Consider the following 18,980-nt stretch of genomic DNA (forward strand, 5'->3'; position numbering starts at 1 on the left):
AGTCTCAGGCAACGGAAACCACACTGCAAGCAGCAGCACCAGTGCATGATGGGAGTGGGTACTGGGTGAGAGCAAGGAGGAGGCTCGAGCAGGGAGGGGGAGGGACAGTATGGTGGGTGTGGTGAGTAGTGAAGTGCTGCAGGTTAGATGGAGGGCAGGGGAGAGGTCTGAAGGGGGGGGGGGGTTGTAGTAGGGTCAAAGGAGAGAAATAAAAAGACTGGGTGTGATGGTGGAAAGATGGCTGTGTAGTGCTGGAATGGGAACAGGGAAGGGGCTGGATGGGTGAGGACAGTGACTGACGAAGGTTGAGGCAAGGACAGTTACAGGAACTTAGTATGTATTGCAAGGAAAGTTCCCACCTGCACAAGTCAGAAAAGCTGGTGCTGGTGGGAAGGATCCGTATGGCACAAGCTGTGAAGCAGGGATATCATGTTTGGCAGCGAGTTCAGCAACAGGGTGGTCCACTTGCCTGAGACTGCCTCGTGTGTGTGTGCGAGTTGCATTTGTTGATTGCGTGTGTGTGTGTGGGAGGGGGGGGTTCTATTGATGATGAAGGCCTTAATGGTCGAAAGCTTTAATTGTGAGAATCTTTTTGTTACGCCTTTCTGTGGCTCAAAACAAGTAAATGAGATAAAAATTAAATGTAGAGAAGCATATACAAGCAACATAAAACTTCTATTTGATGCTAATGCTCATCAATTCTACTAAAAACTAAAAGCAATCTTCCTGTAACACTGATTAAATTTGCACCTGAATCCCTTCTGAACAGGTTTTAAGCTTCCAGGTAGCTTCTTGTTAGATTGTTGTGACCTTTATGTATCTGTTCTGCTACTCCTCCACCACACTACTCATATTGTAGTTTCTTCATGTTAATTTTCACTGTATCATGGCAGGAGACAGCTCTTTTAATGACATTAGTTGTTTGGTATTATTCAGTGAGAACTGGGTAGTCACCTAATTTTTAACTCTTTAACTGCTGTTTTGCTTGTTTGGCTGCTGATCACTCTAAAAGTAATGTTCCACTTCAGAGACATTTTACAGATTATATATTCAAAATCAAATCACTAATTTTGGAATATGGAAGGGTGAAACTTTCTGAAAAGCTCTTTCTTCCTTTTTCATTATAATGAAGACTTTTGGTATACAAACAAGGTGGAATCCAAAATTTCAGGACTGGTGCCACCATCTGGAAAGTAGGAGTAGTAGATCTTTGCACCGCTAGGTGGCAAGAACTGCATATCTGATGAGTCAGCGTGCGGAGTGGCATTCAGCTGGGAGGACATGTTGCATGTCCACAGTGATTTCTGTAATACTCTGCATTTGGTGTATGGCGATTTTATGATGGATCCGTAAACAGATCAGCACATGTGTATCAAATTCTGTGCAAATCTCGGGAAAAGTGCTACGGAGACCATTGCAATGATTCAACAGGTGTTTGGGGGACAGAGTATGAGCTGTACACGTGTATTTGAGTGGCATGCTCAGTTCAGGGCCTGCCGTACAGACATCGAAGATAATGCTCACATTGGAAGCCCCATTAGCCGCACAACGCCAGACATTGTTGCCAAACTTCAACAATTGGTTCGTGCGGATTGACATCGAATTCTTCAAGACCTTGCGGATGAAGGGGGTATTGGTTATGGGGCACGTCAACGAATGTTGACTGATGAATTGGCATGTTTCGTGTTGCTATCAAATTTGTGCCAAGGATCTTGACTGCCGATCAGAAGGCACAGCATGTTGAAGTATGCACAGACCTTCACCAGACCTCATCTGATGATCCAACTTTCCTGTCACGGGTTATCACTGGGACAAGAGCTGGATTTACGGTTATGACCCAGAGAAAAAGCAACAATCATCCCAGTGGAAGAGCTCGGGCTCTCCAAGACCCAAGAAAGCAAAACAGGTGAAGAGCATGATCATCATTTTCTTCATTTTCTTTGATACCAAGGGAATTGTGCACAAAGAATTCATCCCACCCAACCAAACAATGAATTCCACATAGTACTGTGACATTTTGCAAGGGCTCCGTGAAAACGTGCTGTGACGGCCTGAACTTTGGCATCAAGGGAACTGGCAGCTGCATCACAACAACGCGCCCTGTCATACATCCTTGCTCACCAGGACCTTTTTTACAAAAAACAACATCGTGGTTGTACCCCACCCACCGTACTCACCAGATTTGGCACCTTGCGACTTTGCGCTATTCCCAAAACTGAAACTCGAGTTGAAAGGCCATCGGTTTGACACTCTAGAGAGGATTCAAGACACATTGCTGGCGGTGATAAACACCCTCAAAGAACACGACTTCCAGAAAACATTTGACCGGTGGCAGAAACACTGGGACCGGTGTGTACGTGCGGATAGGAACTACTTTGAGGGTGATGGTGACCATTAGTCCAAAGGTAAGGTTTTCAACAGATGACGGCACCAGTCCCGAAAATTTTTGATAGCATGTCGTATGTCTTGTTGCTATTGGTAGTTTTGTCTTCAGTAGCTGTTTGATGTGGATGACTATTCTGTTTGAGATGTCTTAAACTGTTGGTTGTTAATATTAATCTGTGGTCCACATGACCCCCTGGAGCTGCTTTGTTTGGACTAGCCTAATTCAAATGGGGTGCAATAGGTGCTACAGAAGTGATTACTAGTCACTGTTTTGCTTCAAGAGACATTCTTCCGAACAACGTGCAGGTTTTTTTTTTTTTTTTTTTTTTTTTTTTTTTTTTTTTTTTTTTTTTTTTTTTTTTTTTTAAAAAATGTCTTGTCCCATCCCTTTAGCCCAGGTGGTTAAGCTAAGAGACCTGCACTCTGCAAAACACAATGTTCCACAACTATGTATAATAGTGGTTTACAATAACAGAGAAATGGTAATACTGACCAGCTTGCTTAAACCAAACCCATAGTCATTCAAAATTTCAAAATCAGGCAAGTTCCCTGTGGTAAGGTGACAATGAAGAACAAAAGTATGCTAAATACCATGCCATTTTTGTATCACACACCCCTATCATAATTAAAAACTGATATAAAAAGATCTTTGTTTAATGGGCTGGTGCCTTTAATGCAAAAGACAAAACAAAAGTTGAAACTAGCAATAAATTGTCATCTGAAAGCATTTAAATCTATTCTCATATTGACATCTTGGATTGTTGGGTGCTCTGCCGGATATCAGCGTCGTTCTTACACAATATTTCAGTAACGTAGCTCTGGCAGTTGCAAGCGTTCCCTCTGCTGTCTGCACCCATTTGCTGCGACCTGCTGTTCCGTTTTCCATCCACTGTGGTTCTGGGCATTCCCTCTGCTGTCCACGCCCACCAGACCCACTCCTGGGTGTTCCATTTTGGACCTGCTGAGTTTGGAGTTCTGTGAGTTGCCAGGCATTCTCCCTGTGGTCCTCTCCTGCTCACTGCGGTCTTCTTGAGTGTCAGTGTTCTGTTTTTGGTCTGCTGCTGTTCTGGGTATTCCCTCTGCGGTTCGCACCAGGCAGACCCAAACCTGGACATTACATCTTCAGTCTGGAGAGCCTGGCACTCTGGGGATCATTTTCTATATCCACGCCTTCAGTTCTTCTATTCATCGAGTACTGCAGCTGTCCCCATTGCTCCAATTTCAGAGCAGGATTCCAGGCTCTGCTTAGCTGGTGCCCCATGTTGCAATTCATTAGACTATCAGTTACTTTTATCTCTATCGATTTCCGTATAACACTGTCCCAAAATCTGTGTGTCTGTGCTAGAATATTGGTTTCATCATAATTCATGGCATGATCTAGTTCTAGACAGTGTTCAGCAATGGATGATTTCGTCACCTGTCTTAATTGGGTGTGCCTTTGATGTTCCTTGCACCTGATATCCACTGATCTTGTCATCTGGCCAATGTAGGACATGCCACATTGACAAGGTATATCGTAAATGCCTGCTTTCTGTAACCCCAGGTCGTCTTTAACATTTCCCACCAGATCCCTGATCTTGCTGGATGGACAGAAAACACACTTGATGTTGTGTTTACAGAGGATCCTACTGATTCTGGCAGAAACAGAACCAGCATAGTGCAGGTACACCACATTCTTTGCTTCATCTTGCTCTGTTTCTGGATCCTGTGGTGTAGTGAGTGGTTGGAGCGCCATCTCAATTTGTTTGGTAGTATATCCATTTTTGCAGAATACTGTTTTAAGATGCTCTGCGCAGGGTGGTGACAGCTGCTGGCCTACAGATATAAATCAGTGTGTGTGGGTTTTTGATACACACTGTGGCCAATTGATCCATCTGCTTTCCTTTTAACTAGTAAATCCAGAAATGGCAGCTGGGCATTCTTCTCCAGTTTCATGGTGAACTTGATATTTGTGTGGCAGGAGTTAAGATCTTCAAGGAACTCATTGAGCCTGTCCTTCCCATGAGATCAGATCATGAAGGTGTCATCCACATACCTGAAGAAGCATGTGGGTTTATATCTGGCTGTCTCTAAAGCCCTCTCCTCAAATCTCTCCATAAACATGTTGGCAATCACAGGAGACCGTGGGCTGCCCATAGCTACATAGGTGCCCCAATATTACTGACAATTGGGTGTAGGGGCATGCCGTCCTTGTGTATTTTAGGCAAACCATAAAGTCTAGGTGGTACTGGTGCTTTTGCCCTTCAGTTTGCACGTAATATTGGTTCCCATACAAGAGAAATGAGCACATTTCTATGGGTCACTGCAAAGTTGAGACCACTGCTGAATACCTTTAAGATTGCATCATAAACCGCATGCCACTTAAGTTCGGCTCACTGTGAGTCTCCCCCATCTACTGTGCTTTCTTGCTCATGTGGTCAAACTTTGCAGACCGGCAAGATGATGCATTCGGGTGCACCCGACAACCCAAGAAGCACAGATGTCATTAGATTGTTGGGAAAGCCTGAAGAGCTGTTCTCATATGCTTTGAAAGTCAGGGTTTGGTGGTATATTGGTAAACTGTGATCCTGGAGACCTTAAGGATGCAGGTTCGAATATGGGTAACACAACAGAATTTTTCATGCTGCCTTTACTCTAGCCTTCACCTCTCAATGATGTGAAGATATGTGGGAATGGCACATGGTTTGGATTCCGTATTAAACTATAGGTCCCCTTTTCCCGGTATGGTTACTGATGTAGGTTAAGGACACACAAGTTGCCAAAAGGGCATCCACTGGCAGAACATGTAAACATGCAACCAAACATCCATCTTGAGGGGATCCCGTCCAGTCATGCCATAAGAATTTATTTCCCATTACTTGAAAGCTTTTTTATTTCTGTAACTTAGCACAGTACTTCTTAAATTTGATTTAGTACTACTTTATTACAGTAAGGTGTAATGCTTGAAACTGTAGTTAACTACATTACATTTATAGAGTACCGAAAGGCAAGATGGGTAAAGAAACCATTGTATTTACATACCTATGGATGGGCGGCAAATAACAGCTGGCATGTTTTTTGATTCTTCATATACAAGACTTTCTGCTAGTCTTTTGGAGTATGTATAACAGTTTGGATGTGGACCCAGAAGCCTGAAACCAATCATTTAGGTTTTATATTAGTTAGTTGGACATTTTGTTCCACACTACATTTCATGAGTTATCCAGATATTACTCTTATCAGCACATAGTTGTGAGGATGTGACTCAATAGAGTCACCACGAACAATATCTCTATCCTGAGGTAGCTCAACTAACCTCTCTGGGCCTGCAGTTAGTTTGCTCTGATCGATGTTTGTGACAAATTGCTTTGTACCTTGTAGGACAATAAAATATATTTGTATAGAATCGTACACCTCAAACCACACACACACACACACACACACACACACACACACACAAGAATCGTACAACCTGTTAGTTGTTGTTATATGTAACTACTACCCCAAGTACCATGCTTTCTACACAGTAAGGGAAAAAAGTGAAACAGTCACTGCCATATATGTCTTTTAACATGTGTTCAGTCGTAATATTTCATTCAGTACTTGATGAAAGGAAACTAACTTTAAGATAGAGTATCATAATCAGAACCAGATTCAAAATGTTATTGTCTCATTACAGACAAGCATAAATCATGGATTTAATGTACAGGAGACCTGCGACGTAAGTAATATAATTCAGACATGCAAAGCATCAACAAAATGTAAATTAATCTTACTTTGCCACCATAATTATATGTTTATAAAATTGCTTTACAAATACATTTTTATCATCATTTAAAAATTCTATGACTAAATAATAATATTTTTGTGTGAGGATGGCATGTAGTTTTCTTTTCAGCAAATCTAGTTTTTCACTTTATAATTTAAATTCTCACAGTTCAGTACTGAATGGCCTGGAAATAGTTGTAATCTACAACAAAGCAACATGAATTTTTCGTTTGTCTCTAGTATCATATGCTTGTTAAATCAGGTTGCCTATAAATAAGTCTCAATTTTTACATATTGTTGTAAGTAGTTTATAAGTGTATATATATGACATAGTTAATATAATATTTTGATCCATAAATGCCTATGCATGAATCTATAGGCATGATATTATACTTATTTCTAACAGTAGTGTTTTGTAGCAATAAAAACCTATTTACACTACTAGCATCCCCCAAAGAATTATTCCATATCTTACAATAGATTTAAAGAAAATATGATTTTCTAGTGTCTATGTCAATCACTTGGGGCAATACTGCAAAGAAGCAAGACTGTTTATCTTATTTGCCCAGTAACTTGTGTGAGAAGACCATAATCATTTTTTAAAGCTGGAATATACTATGGAATTGCACAGAATCTGCTTTCCTAAGTTTCTTGATTTCTAGGGGTAATTTGGAAGGTGATTTTAATTGTTCCATTTTGAACTGTGTGAGCTGGGTCTCTGTGATGTTTAATTTTAATTCATCTAAAAACAGAGATGATGTGACTTACCAAACAAAAGCACTGGCAGGTCGATAGACACACAAACAAACACAAACATACACACAAAATTCAAGCTTTCGCAACAAACTGTTGCCTCATCAGGAAAGAGGGAAGGAGAGGGAAAGACGAAAGGATGTGGGTTTTAAGGGAGAGGGTAAGGAGTCATTCCAATCCCGGGAGCGGAAAGACTTACCTTAGAGGGAAAAAAGGACGGGTATACACTCGCACACACACACATATACAGACACAAGCAGACATATTTAAAGACAAAGAGCTTGGGCAGAGATGTCAGTCGAGGTGGAAGTACAGCGGCAAGATGTTGCTGGAAGACAGGTGAGGTTGAGCGGCAGCAAATTGAAATTAGCGGAGATTGAGGCCTGGTAGGTAACGGGAAGAGAGGATATATTGAAGAGCAAGTTCCCATCTCCGGAGTTCGGATAGGTTGGTGTTGGTGGGAAGTATCCAGATAACCCAGACGGTGTAACACTGTGCCAAGATGTGCTGGCCGTGCACCAAGGCATGTTTAGCCACAGGGTGATCCTCATTACCAACAAACACTGTCTGCCTGTGTCCATTCATGCGAATGGACAGTTTGTTGCTGGTCATTCCCACGTAGAATGCATCACAGTGTAGGCAGGTCAGTTGGTAAATCACGTGGGTGCTTTCACATGTGGCTCTGCCTTTGATCGTGTACACCTTCCGGGTTACAGGACTGGAGTAGGTGGTGGTAGGAGGGTGCATGGGACAGGTTTTACACCGGGGGCGGTTACAAGGATAGGAGCCAGAGGGTAGGGAAGGTGGTTTGGGGATTTCATAGGGATGAACTAACAGGTTACGAAGGTTAGGTGGACGGCGGAAAGACACTCTCGGTGGAGTGGGGAGGATTTCATGAAGGATGGATCTCATTTCAGGGCAGGATTTGAGGAAGTCGTATCCCTGCTGGAGAGCCACATTCAGAGTCTGGTCCAGTCCTGGAAAGTATCCTGTTACAAGTGGGGCACTTTTGTGGTTCTTCTGTGGGAGGTTCTGGGTTTGAGGGGACGAGGAAGTGGCTCTGGTTATTTGCTTCTGTGCCAGGTCGGGAGGGTAGTTACAGGATGCAAAAGCTGTTGTCAGGTAGTTGGTGTAATGGTTCAGGGATTGCGGACTGGAGCAGATTCGTTTGCCACGAAGACCTAGGCTGTAGGGAAGGGACCGTTTGATGTGGAATGGGTGGCAGCTGTCATATTGCAGGTACTGTTGCTTGTTGGTGGGTTTGATGTGGACGGACTTGTGAAGCTGGCCACTGGACAGATGGAGGTCAACGTCAAGGAAAGTGGCGTGGGATTTGGAGTAGGACCAGGTGAATCTGATGGAACCAAAGGAGTTGAGGTTGGAGAGGAAATTCTGGAGTTCTTCTTCATTGTGAGTCCAGATCATGAAGATGTCATCAATAAATCTGTACCAGACTTTGGGTTGGCAGGCCGGGGTAACCAAGAAGGCTTCCTCTAGGTGACCCATGAGTAGGTTGCCGTACGAGGGGGCCATCCTGGTACCCATGGCTGTTCCCTTTAATTGTTGGTATGTCTGGCCTTCAAAAGTGAAGAAGTTGTGGGTCAGGATGAAGCTGGCTAAGGTAATGAGGAAAGAGGTTTTAGGTAGGGTGGCAGGTGATCGGCGTGAAAGGAAATGCTCCATTGCAGCGAGGCCCTGGACGTGCGGAATATTTGTGTATAAGGAAGTGGCATCAATAGTTACAAGGATGATTTCCGGGGGTAACAGATTGGGTAAGGATTCCAGGCGTTCGAGAAAGTGGTTGGTGTCTTTGATGAAGGATGGGAGACTGCATGTAAAGGGTTGAAGGTGTTGATCTACGTAGGCAGAGATACGTTCTGTGGGGGCTTGGTAACTAGCTACAATGGGGCGGCCGGGATGATTGGGTTTGTGAATTTTAGGAAGTAGGTAGAAGGTAGGGGTGCGGGTTGTCGGTGGGGTCAGGAGGTTGATGGAGTCAGGTGAAAGGTTTTGCAGGGGGCCTAAGGTTCTGAGGATTCCTTGAAGCTCTGCCTGGACATCGGGAATGGGATCACCTTGGAAAACTTTGTATGTGGTGTTGTCTGAAAGCTGACGCAGTCCCTCAGCCACATACTCCCGACGATCAAGTACCACGGTCGTGGAACCCTTGTCCGCCGGAAGAATGACGATGGATCGGTCAGCCTTCAGATCACGGATAGCCTGGGCTTCAGCAGTGGTGATGTTGGGAGTAGGATTAAGGTTTTTTAAGAAGGATTGAGATGCAAGGCTGGGAGTCAGAAATTCCTGGAAGGTTTGGAGAGGGTGATTTTGAGGAAGAGGAGGTGTGTCCCCCTGCGACGGAGGACGTAACTGTTCCTGGCAGGGTTCAATTTGGATAGTGTCCTGGGGAGTTGGACCATTGGGAGTAGGAGTAGGATCATTTTTCTTCGTGGCAAAGTGATATTTCCAGCAGAGAGTACGAGAGTAGGACAGTAAATCTTTGACGAGGGCTGTTTGGTTGAATCTGGGAGTGGGGCTGAAGGTGAGGCCTTTGGATAGGACAGAGGTTTCGGATTAGGAGAGAGGTTTGGAGGAAAGGTTAACTAATGAATTAGGGTGTTGTGGTTCCAGATTGTGTTGATTGGAATTTTGAGGTTTTGGAGGGAGTGGAGCTGGAAGTGGGAGATTGAGTAGATGGGAGAGACTGGGTTTGTGTGCAATGAGAGGAGGTTGAGGTTTGCTGGAAAGGTTGTGAAGGGGGATTGAGTTGCCTTTCCAGAGGTGGGAAACCAGGAGATTGGATAGTTTTTTGAGGTGGAGGGTGGCATGCTGTTCTAATTTGCGGTTGGCCTGTAGGAGGATGCTCTGAACAGCCGGTGTGGATGTGGGACAGGAAAGATTAAGGACTTTTATTAAGGATAGGAGTTGACGGGTGTGTTCATTGGCTAAGTTGATGGGTAGGTGAAGGATTAGGTGGGTGAGGGCACTGGATTATTCAGTTTGGAACTGGAATAGGGACTGATGGAAAGAAGGGTTGCAGCCAGAGATGGGAACTTTAAGTGTGAGGCCTTTGGGGGTAATGCCAAATGTTAGACAAGCCTGGGAAAATAGAATATGGGAGCGTAATCTGGCTAGGGCGAAGGCATTTTTGGGGAGGCAATGTAAATAAAACTTAATGGGGTCGTTGTGGGGGTGTTGTGAGGGTGACATGGTGTCAGAAGGTGGAAAGTGTAACATGAGGCTGAAATGAAAATGAAAATAAAAATATATGGGGAGAGATAAAGGTGAACTGGAAAGTAACTGGAGATCTGGTGTGAAAAAGGCGAAAAGGTGTCGGTTACAGCTGGGCTACGTTGGACTTGGGTTGGTAGGCAATGATGTGCACAAAGGTTAGGTGGTTGTGTTGCCGCCAAAACACGTTAAAGGACGGAGAAATTCGGGAAATTTTCGAAAAAACTGTGTGTAATGTATTAAAAGGAGTGGTTTTGTGGTGGCAGATTATGAAAATGAGGCTAACAATTGTCTGATGAAGAAATAATGACGTTAAAACCTGTGGGATGCGGCTAAAAATTATCAGTGATGTGGGAAAAACGGAAATGGAAATAAAGCGAAAGTTATTAGAAATAGCCGAAATGGTTGTTTAAAAGGTGAAAGGAACTGTTTGTGAACTAGAAACGGTGGATTTTATAGCAGCGGTAGTGTTGAAAGTGGCAAAAAAAATTTTTTTGGTTATGGTTTGGAAGTGGGTTACGTATTATTGAGTATATATAGGCGGGATAAAATTGTATAGCAGATTACGATAAAAAGGAGAAGGTGAATACAAAGTGAAACTACTGGCAAAAACATAAAGAGAAAATAAGACGACAGGAAAGATTTCAAAATGCAACAGTGACAATAACAAACGTAATTGTTGGGTTCAAATTAACGATATTAATATAATAGAGGGAAGCCGGCCGAAGTGGCCGTGCGGTTAAAGGCGCTGCAGTCTAGAACCGCAAGACCGCTACGGTCGCAGGTTCGAATCCTGCCTCGGGCATGGATGTTTGTGATGTCCTTAGGTTAGTTAGGTTTAACTAGTTCTAAGTTCTAGGGGACTAATGACCTCAGCAGTTGAGTCCCATAGTGCTCAGAGCCATTTGAACCATTTATAATAGAGGGAAACATTCCACGTGGGAAAAATATATCTAAAAACAAAGATGATGTGACTTACCAAACGAAAGCGCTGGCAGGTCGATAGACACACAAACAAACACAAACATACACACAAAATTCAAGCTTTCGCAACAAACTGTTGCCCCATCAGGAAAGAGGGAAGGAGAGGAAAAGACGAAAGGATGTGGGTTTTAAGGGAGAGGGTAAGGAGTCATTCCAATCCCGGGAGCGGAAAGACTTACCTTAGGGGGAAAAAAGGACGGGTATACACTCGCACACACACACATATCCATCCACACATATAGAGACACAAGCAGACATATTTAAAGACAAAGAGTTTTGGCAGAGATGTCAGTCAAGGCGGAAGTGCAGAGGCAAAGATGTTGTTGAATGACAAGTGAGATATGAGTGGCAGCAACTTGAAATTAGCGGAGATTGAGGCCTGGTGGGTAACAAGAAATGTCTGCTTGTGTCTGTGTATGTGCGGATGATATGTGTCTGTGTGTGAGTGTATACCCCATTTTTCCCCCTAAGGTAAGTCTTTCCGGCCCCCGGATTGGAATGACTCCTTACCCTCTCCCTTAAAACCCACATCCTTTCGTCTTTCCCTCTCCTTCCCTCTTTCCTGATGAGGCAACAGTTTGTTGTGAAAGCTTGAATTTCATGTGTATGTTTGTGTTTGTTTGTGTGTCTATCGACCTGCTAGCACTTTCGTTCGGTAAGTCACATCATCTGTGTTTTTAGATATAATTATTTGGTTATATCTAAATGCTTGTGTGAACACTGAAGAAAGTAGATACCAGCTCTGACCAACAACACAGCATGTGTCTACACAAGACACAAAATGAATTGAAATTATCAGTGAAATTTTAACATAGACTGTAAAGAGAAATGGGCAATAAAGGAAACCAGTAATTATCCGTTAACTTGCTTCAATTACTATGCTCAGGTTTGGTGATCATGCTGCTCTCAAGCTGGGGATTGGCGATTGCTGCCAAATCTCTATAGCTTTCAGCTCTGGGAATGTTTCAGGAAAACTGTCAGGTTTGACAGTGGGATATTACATGTTACAGAGGACAGAGATGTTCTCTTAACCACTGACATCATGTGGATGTAAAAAGTCTATAAGAAAACCTCACTTAACATCATGGAGTGCAATGTGCTGATGGGATGAATAACAACTGAAGTGAAACAGTCACTGAGTGGCAGGCTCTAGGGCACCTGTCACAGCTCATCTGTATTAGGTTTATCACTGGTTATTTATGGAGAATGCTTTATCTCTCCCTAGCCACTCTTAGAAACACTGTGAAACCCACTAATTAAAACTCCCTCTTTAAAAAACTATTAAAACTCCCAGTTTACAAAGAAAGATTGTGAGAGTAGCACTCCCTAACTAAATACTACTGTAATAAAGCACCAAAGTTAGTGTCCAGTCTCTAGCAAATGAGAAAAGAACTGAAATCGAGGGTAGAAAAGCAAACACTGAAATGTTTAACACTCTTTTCAAATGTTTCTTTACAAAGGAAATCCTAGGAGAACTGCTCCAATTCAGTCCTCGTACCACTGGAAAGATGAATGAAACAAGTATTAGTGTCAATGGTGTTGAAAAACAGCTGAAATCTTTAAAACTGAGCAAAGCTCCAGGGCCTGATGCAATCACTGTCAGATTTTATACTGAATTTGCCGCTTAATTAGCACCTCTTCTATTGTAGATCCCTTGAACAAAAAAACGTGCCCATTTCTTGGAAAAAAGCACAGGTCACAGGTCACACCCATCTACAAGTAGTAGAAGTACACGTAGTAGAAGTACAAGTAGTAGAAGAAGTAGTTGAAGTACAAGTAGTACAAGAAGTAGTGGAAGTATAAGTAGTAGAAGTGATCCTCAAAACTACTGTCGAATAACCTTGACATCGTTTTGTGTAGAAATTTAGAACATATTCTGAGCCCAAATATAATGAGGTATCTTGAACAGAATGACCTCCTCAATGCCAGCCAGCATGGAATCCTAAAACATTGATCATGTAAAACCCAGCTCGCACTTTTCTCACGTGACATACTGAAAGCTTTGGGTCAAGTCAGTCAAGTGGATGCAGTATTTCTTGATTTCCGAAAAGCATTTGACTCAGTGCTACACCTACACTAATTGTCAAAAGTATGATTATATGGGCATCAAGTGAAATTTGTGACTGGATTGATGAGTTATTAGTAGGGAGGATGCAACATTTTTTCTTGGATGGAGAGTCATCATAGGATGTAGAAGTAACTTTGAGCATGCCCTAGGGAAGTGTGTTGGGACACTTGCTGTTCAAGTTGTATATTAGTGGCCTTGCAGACAATATTAGTAGTAAAATCAGGCTTTTTCCAGTTGGTGCAGTTATCTATAATGCTATACTATCTGAAAGAAGCTGCGTAAATATTCAGTCAGATCTTGTTAAGTCTTCAAAGTGGTGCAGAGATTGGCAACATGCTTTAAATGTTCATAAATGTAAAATTTTAAACGTTACACAATGAGAAAACATAGCATCCGATGACTATAATTCTAATGAGTCACTGCTGGAATTGGCCAACACATACAAATACCTGGATGTAACACTTTGTAGGGATATGAAATAGAATGATCCCACAGGTTCAGTTGTGGGTAAAGCAGGTGGCAGAGTTTGGTTTATTGGTAGAAGAATGGGGAAGTGCACTCAATCTACAAAGGAGATTGCTTACAAATTGCTCATTCAACCAGTTCTGGAATATTGCTCAAGCATGTGAGACCCATACCAGGTAGGAGTAACAGGGGATATTGAACATACAGAGAGAAGGGCAGTGCAAATGGTCTCAAGTTTGTTTAATCCATGGGAGAGTGTAACAGAGATACTGAATGAACTGAGCTGCAAGACTCTTGAAGACAGATGTTAAATATCCCAAGAAAATCTATTAACAAAGTTTCAAGAGCCAGCTTTAAATGATGACTCTAGGAATATACTACAACCACCTACATATCACTCACATATGGATCATGAGGATAAGACTGGAATAATTATTGCATGCACAGCAGCAGTCAAACAATAATTCTTCCCGTGCTCCATATGTGAATGGAACGGGAAGAAACCCTAACAATTGATACAGTGGACTGTACCCTCTGCCACGCACTTCACAGTGGTTTGCATAGTATAAATGTAGATGCAGACCCAGCATTCCGAAATGTTATAGTACCCATTACATACAAGGAAAGTACTTTTGAGGTGGTTTCATCCTCTAACTGACAAAAAGCTTACATTAACTGAGTCATTCACACCATTTCAGAGAGTTCTTAACACAACGTTACTAGTAGAGACACCAGAATCGCAATAAGCTACTAACCATCTGGAAGCAAAGCAACTGGAAGAGTACCACAATGAAATGAAATACTCTACACCTAGCCACTGCAAAGCTCAAGGAGGGAGAGGCAACTGAAGTGGTCACTTAACAGTATACCATAATGTGATGAGTGAATGGTACTTAAGAAACTGAGCAGCAGTATTTACATTGGCAGCTGACATTTCACTTCTACAGCAAATTACAAAAGTTAGATTTCATTAGGCTCAAATTAAGACCAAGCACCGCAAACCACTGAAGGTGTTTTATGACCAAAACTTTGGGCACTCCACTATGGTATGTTATTGTTAGGCAATATATGGAAAGCAAGAAATGGCCACTGATGCCAAGGAAAAAAGGCACTTGCCTTGACTTCTGTGTTCCTTAAACGTATCTGTGTGCACTATAATTATTCTAATCTAGTCTTCATAATTCCTGTAAGACTGGTACATAAGGGTTGTAGTATATTCCTAGATTCATCACTTTAAATTAGTTCTAGAAACTTTCTGAGTACGTTTTCACAGGAGAGTTTGTGTCTATCATCAAATGTCTGCCAGTTCATGTCTTTTGGCATCTCTGTGACAGTCTCTCATGGGTCAAATGAACCTTAGAACGTTCATGCTGCCCTTTGTTGTTCACATTAAATATCACCTGTTTGTCTCACCTGATATGTTTCTTCATCTACATATACATTCAAATGGTTCAAATGGCTCTGAGCGCTATGGGACTTAACAGCTATGGTCATCAGTCCCCTAGAACTTAGAACTACTTAAACCTAACTAACCTAAGGACATCACACAACACCCAGTCATCACGAGGCAGAGAATACATATACATTCCACAAGCCACTATACAGCGCATGGCAGAGAGTATCTTGTACCGCTACTAGTCATTTGCTCACCCAGAAAGCCATGCGGTCTAATGCTCTGCTTTCCAGGTGGGAAGGCATGCTGGTCACCAGCACGAATCTGCCCGGCAGATTAATGTCGACGTCCGATGTGCTGGTCAGTCTGTGGATTGTTTTTAAGGCACTTTTCAATCTGCCTCGATGAATGTGGGCTAGTTCCCCTTATTCCGCCTTAGTTACAATATGTCAGCAATTGCTGTGCAAACACTTTCTCCAGATACACATACACCATCATTACTCTACCATGCAAACATTGGGGTTACACTTGTCTGGTGTGGGACGTTCCTGGGGGGACCACAGGGGGCCAAACTGCACAATAACCCTGGGTTCGGTGTGGGGCGGCGGTGGACTGCTGTAGCCTGTTGTGGGGTTGTGTACCACTGAGGGCTATGGTGGGGACGAAGCCTCTCCATTGTTTCTAGGTCCCCAGTTCCATACAATACAATAGAATACAATACTAGTCATTTCAATTCCTGTTCTACTCACAAACAGACTGGGAGGAAAAAAACTGCGTATTTCCTTCATATGAACTCTAATTTCTCTTACCTTATCTATGCGGTCCTGATGCAAAATGTATGTTGGAAGCAGTAAAATCTTTCTGCAGTCAGATTCAAACGCAAGTTCTCTAAATTTTCTCAAAAGTGATCCTCAGAAAGAATGTCTTCTTCCCTCCAGGCATTCCATTTGAGTTTCTGAAGCATCTTCATTATACTTGTGTGTTGACCACACCTCCAGTAATAAATCTAGCAGCTCACCTCCGAATAGCTTCAACGTTACAGATGAACCACACTTTCCTAAAATTCTCTCATGAAATTGAGGTGGACCATTCATTTTCCCTATCACAATCCCTACACACTCATTAAATTTTGTACTGCCTTGCAATGTTACACCTCAATCTTTGACTGAAGTGACCGTGTTGAGCAGTATACTACTAATCCTGTATTTGAATAATGCAGGATTGTTTCTCCTACTCATTTGTATTAACTTACATTATTTCTACATTTAGAGCTAGCTGCCATTCATCACACCAAGTAGAAATGTTGTCTAAGTCTTCTAGTATCCTCCAACAGCCACTCAATGATGACACCTTCCTGCATACCACAGCTTCATCAGTGAACAGCCACAGTTTGCTGCTCACCCAGTCATCAGATCATTTATGTATATAGAGAATCACAATGGGCCTACCAAACTTTCATGTGGCACTCTTTGTGATACCCTTATCTATGATGAACACCTACTGTCTAGGACAATGTACTAAGTCCTATTACTTAAGAAGTCCTTCGACCACTTACATATCTGGGAACCTATTCCATAACAGTCTACTGTGGGGTACAGTGCCAAATGCTTTCTGGAAATCTTGGAGTATGGAATCTGGCTGTTGCCCTTCATCAATGGTTTGCAGAACATGGCCAACTATTCTTTTATTTTTGAGCCATAGTTCCTCTACATGCTCCTGACTTGAGCTAAATATTTCATGTTCTTCATTGCCATCTCTTTATGTATTTTGCTGAACACATAAAATATTTCTACTTTTTTATTTGCCCTTTGTACTTAGGTAGCCTTTGTTGCTAAAACTTCCTCATGGTCACTGACACCAGTTTCAATATGCATGCCGTCAAAGAGGTCAGGTCTGTTTGTTGTCTTAGATCCAATATATTTCCATCATGAATGGGCTTCTGAAATATCTGTTCTAGGTAGTTCTCCAAGAAGGCATTTAGCAATGTTTTCCAGGATTTCCTGTCTTGCCCACCATAACAAAACTTCATTTATTCATGTTGACTGAATTGGATGATTGAAGTCTCCTCCAATGATTACAGTATGACTGGGGACTTATGTATCAGCAAACTGAGGTTTCCTCTGAAGTTTTCAGTTTCATCAGGGAGTGAGTCTGGTGTTCAATAGAAGGATTCAATTATAAGTTTATGCTCATCCCCTATAATGAGTCTTGTCCAAAGAATTTTACATGCAGCTTCAATTTGTATCTCTGTGGATTTGAGTTTCCTGTCTACCCTAACAAATACACCACCTCCATTTCCCATTAGCCTACCCTTTTGATAAATGCATAACTGCTCTTCAAAAATATCACTGCTGTCAATGATGGTTCTTAACCAGCTTTCTGTACCTAGTGTTATGTGAGCTTCACTGCTTTAAGGAGCTCTGCAAACTCTGCCACTTTGTTGTGAATGCTCCTGCAGTTAACCACTAGGATTTTGATATTCTCTCCTGTAGGGGTCATTTCTTTGGATCTTACACAGATACTTCCAGGTCTCCTATAGCTGTCATTATCTGGACTTAATAGAGAGTTGCCTAATCTAAAAAAATCATCATCTTCACCCCAAACAGTCAGGCACTTGGATAGCAGCCTCTGATGTGCAGTGTACCCATGGCCCATTTAGGGGGACCCTACAGTTCTCAACCATACAGCATAAGTCTATGAAGTCACAGCCTAGCTTTTCACAGAACCTTTGCAGTCTTTGTTTCACACCTTCCACTTCATTCAGAACCAGGGGGCTATGATTTGTTCTGGGAACAATGCTGCAGATTGTAAGCTTTGTTGAAATTTCACGAGCAATGCTGGTATAAATAAATAAAAATAAATATACTCAACATTCTCTGCCAGTCCCTGAAATGATTCAGATATGAGCTAGGGACCCAGATGACAGGCACTGTTTGTCCCGAAATGCACTACAATCTGCAGTTGATTTCATCCCATTCCCTCACGGACTACCAAAATAGCCTTTTTAACATGCTGAATGAGGACCTTAGGCACGTACTGAGTGCACACTGTTTGTTCCAATCCCTTGCTGCCTTTTCCCTAAGAGGTACTATTATTCACTGCACTTTTGAACTGCTGATGATTAATACCCTTCTGTATTTTCCTCCCTTTGACAAGGGACAAAGCACATTTCCCAGCAGGTGAAATATGTCTCAGTTTCAGTTTCTGTGTAAGACAACAGCTGGAACTTGTCAGTTAAACGGATGGGCAAAACATCCTGAGTCCCCTTGGGTCCCTGTCTCCCCTGTACAGAGTGCCTAGCCCTTCCACTGACATACTACTCACAGTCAAGGGGATGAACGGTGATATATTCTGTATTTCTTGTAGAGCAGTCAGTATCTGCAGGAGTGGATATTATTGAGGCATCTTTGGTATCTGTAACTTTCCCAACATATCCATTTACAGCAGCTTCCAATTGTTTGACAGTAATCAGTGTGATTTCCAGCTGCTTATGAACATCTACATCTACATCCAGTCTCTGCAAACCTCTGTGAAGAGCATAGCAGAGGGTACTTCCTTTTGTACCATTTATTAGTGTTTTTTTTTCCCTAATACTTTCACATGTGGAGCATGGGAAGAATGATTGTTCAAATGCCTTTATGTAAGCTGTAATTAATCTAATCTTGTCTTCATAATCCCTATGGGAGCAATATATAGATGCTGTAATATATTCCTGGAGTCATTATTTAAAGCCAGCTCTTGAAACCTTGCAAGTAGGCGTTCTCAAGATAGTCTGTATCTGTCTTGAAGTGTCTGACTATTTCGTTTCTTCAGCATCTCTGTGTCACTTTCCTGTGGCTCAAACAAACCTGTGAACATTTGTGCTGTACTTTTCTGTACATATTCAGTGCCCCCTGTTAGTCCTATTTAGTGCAAGTCCCACACTCTTGAGCATTATTGTATGATGGGTGACAC

General features: G+C 42.3%; 1 protein-coding gene across 1 annotated transcript in view; it reads right to left on the minus strand.

Moving 5' to 3' along the window:
* LOC126474477 (putative fatty acyl-CoA reductase CG5065) overlaps positions 1–18,980 on the minus strand; it is a 203,239-nt gene that overhangs the window by 78,402 nt on the left and 105,857 nt on the right. Inside the window, exon 4 of the mRNA XM_050101949.1 lies at positions 5,407–5,516. Coding sequence (XP_049957906.1) covers positions 5,407–5,516 — 110 coding nt within the window. The remainder of the gene's footprint in view (positions 1–5,406; positions 5,517–18,980) is intronic.

This window comes from Schistocerca serialis, chromosome 4 (genome assembly GCF_023864345.2).
Source record: "Schistocerca serialis cubense isolate TAMUIC-IGC-003099 chromosome 4, iqSchSeri2.2, whole genome shotgun sequence".
NCBI classification, from domain to species: Eukaryota; Metazoa; Arthropoda; class Insecta; order Orthoptera; family Acrididae; genus Schistocerca; species Schistocerca serialis.